This window comes from Scomber japonicus, chromosome 10, assembly GCF_027409825.1.
Source record: "Scomber japonicus isolate fScoJap1 chromosome 10, fScoJap1.pri, whole genome shotgun sequence".
In the NCBI taxonomy this organism is placed as follows: domain Eukaryota; kingdom Metazoa; phylum Chordata; class Actinopteri; order Scombriformes; family Scombridae; genus Scomber; species Scomber japonicus.
In genome coordinates this window covers 27,332,927-27,347,070 of record NC_070587.1, presented here as the reverse complement: position 1 = coordinate 27,347,070, position 14,144 = coordinate 27,332,927, and the positions used below count along the sequence as shown (strand labels likewise).

Below are 14,144 nucleotides of genomic sequence, written 5' to 3'. Positions count from 1 at the left end.
AGACCTGAAATCCATTTGACCTCACCTCTGATCACTGTCCACACCTGGTCCACAAAAGAAGTATGATTTGCATTTGCGTGTGTGTGTGTGTGTGTGTGTGTGTAAATGGTTTTGGTTCATGCCACGTAACCCACTTATACCATGGTTAAAGTAGATCTACATATCTACATTAAAGGCAAATCAAGATCTTTTTGAAAAATACCAATTCATGCTCATCTATTAAAGCAGTGCTTACTTTGGTTTATAATTATAAAGTGAAATCAATACATGTGTGCGGATGTCTTAACAGCTGGAGATGATGTAATGTGTAATACTGACAGATTAGATCATGTGTTGTCAGTGTATCATTGTGTAAATGTGGATGTACATAGTGTCTATTGTACTGTAAAAAATAAATGATTTACTGTGTGGATTATTCTCATGTTGAGTGTCAGTGATAATAAGCAGAACACATTATACTGTGACACAGTAATCTTATCTCAAGGTCCATACTGCTTTTTTGGCTTTCAGCTTCATACCACAGTCTTCCATCAGTGCATGTATTGAGTTAAAAATGATTTTGTCAGAAATAATGTGAACACATTAAAATCATTACACCAAATGTATGTTACGATAGGAATAAAATAACAAAACACATACATTGTGCTTTTACTTCAACATATATTTTGGAAAAATAAATACAACTGTTTCCAATAAATACAAATAGATTGTCCCTGAATGTTTTATTTAAATCATTTTCAGCACAGCTTCTTGAAAATAGTTAGCTCCAGTTTAACAGCAGAAAGGTTCCAGAGAGCAGAGCAGCAGTCTGGCTGTGTGTTTCAGCCAGCAGGAGAATAAACTGTAAGTTATATGAAGGTTATATGAAGGATATTTATTTATTTTTTATTAAAGTCCAGCTGACAGAATGAACCGTTGCAGACACTCTCAACACTGTGGCTGGTTCATGTACAGATGTGCAGTGCTTCCCCCTGTCGGACTGTCCGGTCACTGCATGTGCTCTGCTCTCCGCTTCTTGTCCATTTTAGTCTCTCCCTGTCAGCTGTGTGGAATGTGCGACGCACATTGTGCAGCCCCCAATCTGAGGGTCCAGTGTGCAGTCACAGATCTGTGCCTGCAGTCTTTCACACAGCTCTCTGCTCCTTCTGCTGCTCTCATCCCACCAGCTGCTGCTCGATCGGTGAGTAAAAGTCTTTTTTACCTTCTCGGTACTTTGAACAGCAGTTAGAAAGTTATAGATGACAGATATTCCACTGTGGACCGTCTCTGCATGTGTGTCCCCTAAGCTATTTTTATCCAGGAACCCCCCGCCCCCCCCCCCCCAAGCACATCATCCTGAGCCAGAAAAAACACAGCAGCTGATTCTGAAGCAGCAGGGAGAGCCTTAAATATAAAGTTGTAAAGTAAATATAAGTGTAGTGTGTTTTCTCTGAGACATGTTGAGTGTTATTGTGTGTGTGCACGTTTACTTGAATGACTTTTAGATCAGAACAGATGCAGACAAACGTTTCTAGAGGAGCTGCAGGCCTGCTGTCACTTTGTGACATAACTGATCTTAATATTTCATCCAACCTATACATCTGCTTTTACTAGACGGTAAAACAAAATACAAAGGCTACAGGTGTTATAATAGATTATAATATAAAATATATAATTGTTAAGCAGTAAAGAAGAGCATCAGCTAAATGAATGAAAGTATTGATGGTGGGTTTTTTTTTTTTTTTGTTTTTTTTTTACTGTAAAACAAATAGAATAATAGGTGACTCTTCCAATGAGCTTATTTTTAATGTCATGGATTTTTCTTTTTATTACAAATGTCCATTTTATTCTCCACAGAAAGACAGTTTTATGGTTTCACAGTTATTTTGGTCACTGACTGAGAGTTGGAGCTTTTTCCTCAATAAAGCACATGTATGTTCAACAGATAGACTCCTCTGTTCTGAACTCAGCATCCATCTCATGATTAAGGATGAAGATTAAAATCAAAAGGCAACTCATGTATCTATTTAAAAATGTATTTTTTCTATTTTTCTATTCTATTCTATTTTTTTTTAAGTCACAGACTGCTAATGTTGCTCTGCTGCTGGAACTGTAATAAAACATGTTAGTCATATAAACTTTATTATGTGATCAAATGATGGCGTCTACAACTCATTCAGCCTCCTTAAGTGAACAAAAAATCACATAATGCAGCTTGAAGTTACAAACATGTCAGGTAACATTTAACATAATCAACAGTTCATCACTTTCATCTAAAGATCACATCTGTGTCACCTCAATGTTACATTATTTTCAGCCTGTAGTGCTTCATCACTCTCTGCTCACCTGTTCTCCATCCTCGCCCTGCTCTCCAAGGTGACCCCGTTGCAAGGATGTCTTCTACACCAGGGCTGCCCCCCCTCCTCCTTACCACGCTGCCCCCCTTCCCATCAGCCACTCCTGGACTCCCAAGCGTGGAGCCCAACGCCACTTCCTGTGAGGAGTGGGAGCAGACCCAACACCTGCTCTTCCACCTGGGCAACCTGTCCCTCCTGCTGGGCCTGGTCATCCCAACCACAATGAACCTGCACATGATCCTACTGCGCTCCCTGCTGATGACAGGTCAGCCCCCCCACCCCCAATCCCCTCCCCCTCCCTTAACTCTCACCCCACCCCCAAACTCTTGCTGATGGCATTCCTGCTGTGATAATACTACGGGGAATATTAGAGAAAGCTAAATTTATCTCAGCCTCTTCATGTGTATCTTTACGCTGTCAGAAGCGTCCTGCCACAGGCTTGTTAAAGTCTGTGTAAAGTAAGAATAAATACGTGTTCTGGGTTTAACGTACCACAGAAAAGTGTGTTGTTAACCACCCTGCCAAATTTGAATGATTAAAAAATCGCCAAACATATGAAATTAGGCTTCAAAGTTGTGTAAAAAGCAGACTCTGCTACCAAACGCTGAAGGCGTGGCTCACTGAAAGTTCACTGAAACCCCGCCCCCTACCAAGTGTCACCTGTCAATCAAAGTCACCACCTCTACCAGAAACATGGACGTTACGTCTGAGAGCTTTCTGCTGCTAACTCTGCTGCTAACTCTGCTGCTAACTCAGCTGCTAACTCAGCGGCTAACTCAGCGGCTAGGTCAGCCGCTAACTCCGCTAACTGACTAAATGTAGTTGGTTGTAGTAGTAGTGTGCGCTGAATGTATTTATACCTCTACAGCAGCAGGGGTGGGTTTATGCTAATCATTTAGACCGCCCACTAAATCCTGAACACAGAAATGTTGAAACACAGTTTGTGAAACCTAGCTCCACAATTCAAATCTAAATGGTTGAAATGCTTTTTACACCTTTTTTAGAAATACATTTATGACCTATTTAATGTGTTTAGAAGAAAATTTCTGAATTCACTTTACACAGTCTTTAAAGATTTAGTTTGCAACATTTGGAAGTTTAGGATTTTGTTGAAAAAGCCCCCCTCCCTCCCCTCACACACTCTTTATCAGAGCCAGAGGCCAGAAAAAGCTTGTGACAATGGAAAAAAAAAAGTACATCCAACATGTTTATCTTCAACTTGGAAGGAGAGAGGACACAGGAAGCGGCAGGATTCATGGGAATTGTGGTTGTAATTTCAAGAGAGCCATTTATTTATATTGCCCTCTAGTACAGGAACGTCTCAGCTGGGTTTTACAGGGAAAATAAAAAGGAAAGAGGAAGAGAGGGAAGAGTGTGGAGAGACGGCAGTTAATCTTGTCACAGTGACCATCAGCCTCAAACACACACACACACACACACACACACACACACACACACACACACACTGCTCTGTTCTTAAGAAATCCCACAGTTTTCTTAGACTGAAGTGTGTTCATGTTTGTTGCAGGAAGTGAGGAAGTTTTAAGTCAACAAAGTATCAAGTAAATAAATAAATAAATGGTTTATATATTTTCCATCAGATACTTGTTGTAGTGTGGTTGTTTGGAGGAAGCTTTGAAACAACATGTTGGTGTTAAATAACTGATCCATAAACATTATGAAAGTTATGAAAGTGACTCAAATAAAATAGAAATTCACATCTGGCTCTACTGGTGTGGGAGAATCACAAACTTGTAGTTGAATGTTTTAAAGTTTTATCAGGTTTTTTTTCAGTGCCCTGTTTTTAATTTTATTTCTACAACCTACATGTTCAAACTAGTAGTGATCATTCTCCACATCTGCATACACATCTGCATCTACTGTAAGGTTGTAACTATAGAACTATATGTCTTTTATTGTCTTTAAGAAAAGAAGACGTTCATAATTAAAAATCACTTTAAAAAGTTGTAAATAAAACTGCAATCTTAATGCATTGTTGCTATGACAACATCTCCTTGTTTATATCGTATTTTGTTTGCATGTAAATATTCCACGCTGGATTGAAACTTGATTTATTGATTGGTTATCCATGTTTTAAGTGTTCTGTATTATCTGTATCAGGATAAGGAGGATCTGATGTTTATGTTGCCATAGCAACACAGCGTCAAGCCCAAACCTGCAGAGTTTATTTGTGTTTCAGTGTCAACAAAGGTCAAGTCATTTTCAGATGTGAACGTGTTCTTCCCTCAGAGGCAACCAGAGAAATATATTAACATCACTGTGTGAATTTAAATGAAAATGTGTGAATTATTGTTAGAGTTAGAGTTATAGAGTAATACATTTATTTTATTGAAAGGTTATGTAACATTTAGTTTGAGACTTTATAAGCAAAAGTTTCATAACAAAAATGTTGTAATTAAAGGAACCAGATGAGCATTTATCACTATGTCAGATGCATCACATCCTGTGTCTGTATAACTGAAACAATCAGTTATTGTTTTGTTAAATTTGAGGCATTCATACAGTATATATATATATATATATATATATATATATATATATAGATAGATAGATAGATAGATAGATAGATAGATAGATAGATAGATATATTAGTTATTAATGGCAAACTGATGACTGATACATTCTATCTACATGATAATCTAAATGTTATTTCTCTACAGTAACAATCAAGACATGATGACATCAGACTGTTCACACATGTCCATTCACTAGCCTTAAAGATTGTTCATGTTGTCCACTCACATCTTTCTGATCTGATTCAGCTCCAGCATGTACAGATGTGTACAGATGTATTCACAAAAACTGACACAAAGAGAAAAAACGGTCAGAGCAGAGGGGGATCATTGGGAGGGGGTAGAGGTCTTAAAGGACAGTATTTTAGGATTTTATTAGTTTCCCCATTAGCTGAAGCAGAACATCGGCTACTCTTCAACAAAACATCAAAACATCAAAACATGACAACAAATAAGACACTTCTAGACAAAACAACCAAATGATATTTAAATCAGAGTGTAACAAACCATTTTCTTGAATACAAAGGGACATTTTACAAAATATTCATATACATAAAAATTAAAGAAAAAAACACAAAATGCGGTAGAAGGGTGAAGGTGTTACTTTAGCAGTCTGAGCTGGAAGTTCCATAAAAACACAACTTGATACAATACTGTGTTGATTTAATTGTGTTCTAGATTTAGGAACTGATACAACAGGCTGTTTAAACGTCTTTACAACATTAGCTGTACATGTATGATGTCTCTACATAACCTCTCCTTTAACCACTGCGTGTTGTGTCCTGCCCTCTGACAGGATGTGGTCTCTTCATTGCGTGGGCGGCGCTGTACAGGTGTAACCTGGACGTGATGGTTTGGAACGTGGTCTTCCTTGTGGTCAACTTCATGCACCTGTTCTACCTCCTGTACAAGCGCAGGCCAGTGAGTTCAGCATCAGCTTCCCCTCATTCACATTCTCACAGTCACTTTACATTTCAGTCTTTCACCAAATTGGAACGCTGGCTTCAGGCGTAGAGGGGAACGGTGTGTTTATTTATACGGAGGCTCAGGGTTGAGTTTTTCTCGTTGTCTGCAGACTGAGGCAGCATATCCTCCTGGGTTTGGTCCTGCTTTATGGTAATGACATGCAAGTTTGATCAAATCCATGTGTGCCACTGGGGGGTTTAGTGTAAGGCAGGGTCCTCCAGCAAGCTGACAGAATCAGACCAAGACTTTAAATAATGAGACAAGAGACCTGTCCTCAGTCTGTGCTCCTTCACCAATTTACCAGCAGTATGTGCTTTCAGACAGCCAACTGGTTGAAGTTTGCGTTTTACTTGAATAACATCTTTTCATGAGAATGATCATTTAAGGGTTTCTGTCGGTTTTTCCAGATTAAGATTGACAGGGAGTTGAGGTCGGTCTACAAGCGAATGTTTGAGCCCCTTCATGTGCAGGAGGCTCTGTTTCAGAGGCTCACAGGACAGTTCTGCACCATCCAGACGTTGAAGAAGGGTCAGGCCTACGCTGCTGAGGACAAGACCTCTGTGGACGAACGCCTCAGCATTCTCCTCAAAGGAAAGTAAGTGCCCACTCTGGATGTTGCTGTGTGTTGGTTGGGATGATAGAAAAGATTGGGATTGTTATTGGATTATTGGTAGGGATTTAGCTAGCCTGGATCTAGCCATATGGTCCTTTACTGTGTGTTTAAGGGCTTAGCCATCAAGTTCAACCATGCACTAGTTTTACAGGATTGTTCATTGATGGACCATGAAACAATTGGTGGAAATGCAGGCCTGTATGTTTTCTTTATATTTTTGATTTAATTTAAGAATCAAATAGATGTGATTCTCCTTATTTTAAAAGCATTGATGAGAGTATCTTTGTGAACATGTTCTTGTTCTCAGTATTTTAATCAGTTCATCACCTGACACTTTTGTACATTCACTAACATTTTGTATTCAGTACTGATGAACTCATCTGTCTGTAACTCAGTGCTGTACTGTGTCATTATGTTGTCCAGTACAGGTCTCTCTTGAAAATGACACCTTAAATAATGAGATAAAGATTAAATCAAATATTCGTGACTCCAGAATAACATAGACATGTTTCTAATCTGGCTCTTCCTTTTGTAATTTGTAGGTCACCATCATTTGTCTGTGCTTTTCAAAACCATTACACATCACTGTTAAAAAATAATGATGTTTCACACTGTGTGTAACGTCTGGTTAGGTTTAGGGATGGGTGATGGGCCGACTGTGACTCAGGAGGTAGAGTGATCGTCCACCAATCGGAATCCAGTCCACATGTCCATATGTCGTTGGGCAACTTAACCCCAAACATGTGTGTGAATGTGTATGAATGGTTAGTTTTTCCTCTGTGTGGTAGCTCCTGTCATCAGTGTATGGATGTGTGTGAATGGGTGAATGTGACATGTAGTGTAAAATAGTCACTTTGTTAAGGTTAGAGAAACTTGTGGGTTAAATGTACTACTTCCTTAAAGCTAGGTGACATTTGTCATAATGGCTACAATAATATTCAGGAGGTTAAAGGATGATTGTAATTACCGACTGGTTGGAAATGTGACATTTGTAGTAAATAGGAAACCAGCAGCAGTCTGCTATGTTGAAGTCCACTTTATGACCTAATGTATGGTTTTATCTGGAGAGGACAGTCTGTGTCACTGCTTTACAAGTTTCACTTTATCACACTGAAGGTTCAGGACAAAGTTTTGTGATGCATTTCTTTCAGTTTCATGTAATGTTAATATGTATGGATTCTAACCCCAGCATGTTTAATGCTGTAAAATTTCAGCTGATTGATAGAGCCTAATAATAATAAAAATAATGGTGATAATAATAAGCTTTATTTATTGAAAACTTTTTTTAAAAACAAGTTACAAAATGCTCCACAAGGCAGCAAATTACAATTTGATGAGTAAAAACCATTTAAGGTAGAAAAGGCAAGAATAGACTAACAATATTTAGAGGAGATAAAAGCAATTCAAGAAAAAATTCAATTCAATTCAAATCAAAACTCAGAGAATCAGGAGAGGTTCTCTGATAATAGTATGTTTTAAGAAGGGACTTCAAAGAGATAACTGATTCAGCAGACCTGATTTCAACAGACTCTGGACCGACACATATGGCACTAGAAGGTTTGAAATATGAATATGTGCTATCCTCTACAGATTAGTGAAAGTTCTTGTATCCATCTACAGTTGTGGTACAGTGGTCTTTATCTGTCTTCATCTTACCCATCAAACTAAATTCCTCAAAATGTCAAACTTTTAAATGGCCTCATGTTGTCACCCACTTACATACTCTCATTAACTCAGGATTGGGTGACAACTGTTGTCAAGCTTATAAAATATAAAATATTAGCTTAATGTTTGTTCACCCTTTGAACTCTGATGAACCATCATTGAAAAACTTGGTTATTGGGAGACATTACATGATTTTTTTTTACTTTTGTGACTTTTTTATCTTGCAAATCAATGTCAATAAAGTTATCATATATGTTTCGTCACCAGTCTAGGGTAAAACATTTTCCAAAAAGTCTTTTTATAAAAACTAGAGGCATGGGGAGGCATAAACAATAAACGGTTAAGGTCAGAATTGTTTTTCCTTTTAATGAAATTAGCCATATTTTTGAATAAAAGCTTTTTAACCTAATCCTAAGGTTTTATTTTGCCTGAAGCTTGTTATTTTCCCTCCATGGATTCATTTTGACTTGAAAGTTTCTGTGTGACAGGATGAAGGTTTCATACAGAGGCCATTTCCTCCACAACATCTACACCAATGCATTCATCGACTCTCCAGAGTTCAGATCCACTTCCATGCACAGAGGAGAGAAGTTCCAGGTAATTACAAGTCACACATAATGCAGATAAAAGAAATGAAGAAACTCTGTGCTATCATATTTCTTCTTAAGACTGATATAGTATATCTTCTCATCTCCTCATAAGTGTTAATGACCTCTTCTTCCTTGTGTTTGATAGAAAGAACAATCATTGCAAACAGATGTGAGGTGACTTTTTTATCTGATTTGATGAACAGGTGACCATCGTGGCAGAGGAGAACTGTAAGTTTATGTGTTGGTCTCGAGAGAGGCTCACCTACTTCTTGGAGTCAGATACGTTCCTCAATGAAGTGTTCAGGTACCTCATTGGCAAAGACATCACCAACAAACTGTACTCTCTCAATGACCCTTCACTTAGTGACAAGGTGGGTCCACATCTGCTGTCTGGCACATTAAAGTCTATGTAAAGTCAATTCATTGATTTACTTCTAAACATATCGGAATATATATGTTGGAAAATGGTTACAGAAAACATGTGAAAAAGCTGATAACTATGCAGTACTGAATTGTGGAGATAGGGTCTTAAACTGTTTCTCAGCTAATTTTTCCTGATTGTCTGAGCCTGCAAAAAAGGGTTATCCATGATGTGGTGGCATACCCTTGGTCCCTCCCCTACTATTTAAGACCGAGAGACCGCTCTCCTCAGTGGTTAACCTGCCTAGTGACGAGTTATTGTTACTACATCTAACACTACTACCAATACAGTCTACAGTTAGCTGAGTTAGCTTCTGAGTTAGCCGCCGAGCTAGCAGGTGAGCTAGTGGCAGAAAGAGCTGTAGCGTCCATGTTTCTGGTAGAGGTGGTGACTTTGATTGACAGGTGACACTTGGTAGGGGGCGGGGTTTCAGCAAACTCGGCGGGCACGCCCACAGCGTTTGGGAGCAGAGAAAGAGGCTGAGTTTTACACAACTTTGAAGCCTAATTTCATATATTTGGCGATTTTTTTAATAATTCAAATTTGGCAGGGTGGTTAACAACACACTTTTCTGTGGTATGTCAAACTCACAACACATATTTATTCTTACTTTACACGGACTTTAAGCACTGCAAGCATTTAAAAAAAATGCTTGTACTGATGATGATGATGATGAAGATGATGATGGTGATGATGATGATGATGATGATGATGATGATGATGGTGGTGGTGGTGGTGGTTGATGTATCCCAGGCAGTGAAGAAGATGGACCGCGAGCCCAGTATGTGCTCTCAGCTGTCTATGACGCAGATGAGGAACAGCATGGCCAGCACCAGCGACACTGATGACGTCATCAACCAGATACTAAGAGGAGGATCTGCTAGCTCCTCTAGCCGTAAGTCACATGATCACTGAGCGAGGTGTTTTAATGTGTTTCTACTTTAGTGGAGGACACCAAGTTTATGGCAGATGATTCCTTTAGTTTTAGTCAATGTCTCTGTAACACATATTTGAAAGTTTTTATGGGTATGGGTATGAATGTGTATGTGGTCATGGGTATGGGTGAGATGTGTTTGGGGCGCGTGTGTGTGTATTAGTGTTATGTGTATATATTTTATATTTTTATCCTGCATTGGACTGCTCAAACAGAGCTTCACTGTACACCTGCAATGGCAGTAAAGATCTATCTATCTAAACCCAATGCTTTTAGAAATCCAAACCTAAAAGAACCCTATTAGTGTGAATCTGTGAATCATACAATCACATCTAGTCTTAAAGTCCTCCACTGAAACATATGTGTTTCTTCTTGTTCCTCCAGTTAAATCTTTATGCGTCAGGTTTGTCTGTGCTCATTACAAATCTGATTTTAGAGGAGCAGGAAACTTGAAGCGTCCAGTGCACAAACACTGAGAACTGATTTTACAGTGAAGTAGGAGACATCTAGTGTCCAACAGGACTGAAGTGAAAAACAAAAAATATTTGCATATATATTCTGGAATGTTTTAATAAAGGAGATAGAAGAGATGTCATTTTATGTACTGTAGATGAGATTGTATTTCATTTATCCCACAACAGGGGAATTCACTTGTTACAGCAGCAAACAGAAGCAAACAGATGTGTAATATACACAACAAACAGAAACCCTTAAACATATACAATAAACAAATGTGTATTTTAACATGGTAATTATACTAGTAGAAACTTGTAGATATAAATTAGACACACATTATTGTTCCAGGTTTCAATGCATGTGTGGAAGGACTCAATGACACAAGCTAGGATATCAATATTACATAACATTGTAGGATCCATACAGGCACATTTACATTGAGACAATCTCCCAGAATCAGTGTTCATTAAAGGAACGTTTACACAAAACCATTAGTACTGTAAGTAGTAACATGCATAATGGTGTAAAATAAAATATATTGCTTGTATGACAGTGTGATGACACCTTTTCCTAATCTTCCTCATAAAAACAAAAACTTTCTGTTTGTTAACAGATAAATGTGACTATGTATGGCTGAATATGAAATATGTGATATTTAGTGATAATGTGTCCTCCATCCTGTTAACACTGGAATATGTCAGCTTGTCAACAGCTCTGTTAAAGTGGCAGAAAAATAGAGCAGAGCAATTATCAGCACAGTAATAAGTAGTCATCAGTGCCAAACGCACACCTGCACATCCACATTAACAGGTTTCCTCTAATTAACAGTCAGACTATTGACTGCTGCTCATCATAAAGACTGGATGTTTCTATCCATTAAACAAATGAATAGAGATATTTTCAAAATCAAGATAAATATTCATCTGTGTTGGAGAACCTCACAAAATATATTTTTACTTTAATCTTTATACATTTGACAGATTTTGGTTGAGAAAGCAGCAACTAAGGATTGCTACTAAAATATAATATTCATAGTCTGAATGGGCTTTAAATAATCTGCTGTTAGTCACAACAACACTACGACATATTAGACAATGATTTAGCTTTCAAAATGCTATGTTAATAACAGGTGCAACAACTTTAAATGATAACATATAACAGTATAAAAAACAGCTGACATGTTTTAAGCATTCATTGAATCCTCTGGACAATAATGAATGATGCACACACACTCCAGCTTTCTGTACTTTCCTTGGAGTGTACTGCTTCAACAGCACTGAGAGAGGGATGACAGATGTCAGGTTTTTGTTAAAATGTGAAAACATACTTTAAATCATTAGGAACTGCACAGTGGAAGCAGTTTTTTTTTCCTGATTGGTGGCCTTGCTCTTGTAGAAATGATGTCAGCTTTTCTCTGATGTGTTCCTCCTGTTGCTCCTCCAGCTGGGACTCCTCAGATTGAAGCATTCCCTGACAGGACTGTAAGAGCACCTCTTTTATCTCAGCCCCCCCCCCCCCCAATCCTCCTCATGTCCCAAACATCTCAAGTCACCATGTAACCAAATCATTGCTTCTTTAAACCAATCAGGATTTCACTTTGAGAGCTCCATATTCTGCCTGCTGTTAAGTTGTGTTCAGAGCCTGTGTGGTATTTTTAACATCTGCTTCATTACTGCTTCATTTCATTAGAGTGAAACATTGGTTTAAATTATTGTTAGAATTATTCAAATGAATTCAAAATCATTCAAATGAAATATGTTGATTCACATTTTATGGTCTCTAATAATGGCATCTAAATGTTTTTTTAATGAACATGTGGGCACAAAGGAAAGGCATAAACATTAAGGCACATTAAATAACAACATATAGACTTTAATTACTAAATAAAATAAGCAAATAACAGAAGATACATCTGTATATAGTATCTGTGTATATATATCTTAGTATAGTATTGTGTAGTATTAGTATAGTATGAGTATAGTATTGTGTAGTATTTGTATAGTATTGTATAGTATTAGTATAGTATTGTGTAATATTAGTATAGTATTAATATAGTATTGTGTAGTATTAGTATAATATTGTGTAGTGTTAGTATAGTATGGTGTAGTAATTAGTATAGTATTGTGTAGTATTAGTATAGTATTGTGTAGTAATTAGTATAGTATTGTGTAGTATTAGTATAGTATTGTGTAGTATTAGTATAGTATTGTGTAGTAATTAGTATAGTATTGTGTAGTGTTAGTATAGTATTGTGTAGTATTAGTATAGTATTGTGTAGTAATTAGTATAGTATTGTGTAGTATTAGTATAGTATTGTGTAGTAATTAGTATAGTATTGTGTAGTATTAGTATAGTATTAATATAGTATTGTGTAGTATTAGTAAAGTATTAATATAGTATTGTATAGTATTTTACACTACTCTGATATAGTTGTGTAAGAACAAATGTTGATTACTGTTTGTTTATGTGAGGTTGGACTTGTAGAAACTGAATTGCCCCTCAGAGATAAATAAAGTTGAATCTGAATCTGAATCTAACTATCCAATTGAAAAAAACTATCACTAAAAATATCCAAAACTAGTACTAATAAAACACATATTGGTTCATAAAGGTTCCAGAAAAAGTTGAGCGAGGTTCAACTTTTTTGGCAGAGGTTTGTTTTTTTGCTGGAGCCCTCAGCACTGATTGATCACAGCACTGACTGTTGGTCTGAATGCAGCCAGCAGATAGTGAACTTTCTTTTAGTGATCAGTCTCTTGTGAGTAGAAAAATCACAACAAAACTCATTTTAAATGTAATCTATCAGTCACTTCCTAGCAGCTTATACATATCCATGACTTATTTGATGAACCAGAGTGACATCACTCATTCAGAATCTCCAAAACAAAGTGAATGCAACACACGCACGAAGTGAAGACACTCTCTGAAACCAAATATTTGCATGTGCTGCTGCTGGGAACAGACTAAAAGCTCCTGTAGAGCAGCTTTACTCTTCAAAATGCTTTTAGTGCAGAGGAGCTGCTCCATTTCTACTCTGCACAAGAGCCCTTCTAGTTTTAATGCAGCAACTGTTGGTATTAATGGAAACACATTCACAGTATCTGTTCATCCACTCGTCCATGTGCTGGGTTTGGGGTTGTATGTGTGTATGTGTGTGTGTGTGTGTGTGCGTGTGTGTGTAAAAGATGGAGATAATAACCCGCTCTAGTTTGGAGTGTTTACTATAAGGAGAAGGGTTGGTGATATGGTTGCTGAGCCAGTATGATGCATCTACTTTTTAAATTTTTTTTTTAGAAAAATCACCTGGCACCAAGACCTCTACAAAAATGAAGCCCATCGAAGAAGGCATGGAGGACGACGTTTTTGAAGAGGCTTCTTCCTCCAAACCTCGCCGTCTGTCCAGCACCTCCACTGAAGAAGTGTAGCCTGCAGCTGGAAAACACACACGTGATTTATGTCCTCATGAAACTGCAGAACATGAAGATATGTGTCAGGTCATTTAGAAACAGTGTCTCCATGTCATTAGTTAGTCAGTCAGAGAGCACTGACATAGATTTCTACACTGCTACATGTCTCATACCCCTTTTCCACTGAGCTGGAGCTGGAGCTGATTCGGAGCCAGAGCCTGA

General features: G+C 37.7%; 1 protein-coding gene across 1 annotated transcript; it reads left to right on the top strand.

Moving 5' to 3' along the window:
- Positions 1–2,372: 2,372 nt before the first annotated feature.
- On the top strand, positions 2,373–14,021 carry bves (blood vessel epicardial substance). Its single transcript, XM_053327176.1, has 7 exons — positions 2,373–2,601; positions 5,667–5,791; positions 6,244–6,431; positions 8,603–8,711; positions 8,908–9,075; positions 9,879–10,020; positions 13,810–14,021. Exons 1-7 carry the CDS (start codon positions 2,373–2,375, stop codon positions 13,938–13,940), a joined length of 1,092 nt encoding a protein of 363 aa, XP_053183151.1. The 3' UTR covers positions 13,941–14,021.
- Positions 14,022–14,144: the final 123 nt, after the last annotated feature.

What these genes read in the sequence shown, in the direction of transcription:
- bves (XM_053327176.1), top strand. Translation starts at nt 2,373, where the DNA reads ATGTCTTCTACACCAGGGCTGCCCCCCCTCCTCCTTACCACGCTGCCC. An exon ending in TCCTGTACAAGCGCAGGCCA is followed by an intron (nt 5,792 to 6,243) that starts GTGAGTTCAGCA and finishes CGGTTTTTCCAG; the next exon opens with ATTAAGATTGACAGGGAGTT. An exon ending in ACCCTTCACTTAGTGACAAG is followed by an intron (nt 9,076 to 9,878) that starts GTGGGTCCACAT and finishes GATGTATCCCAG; the next exon opens with GCAGTGAAGAAGATGGACCG.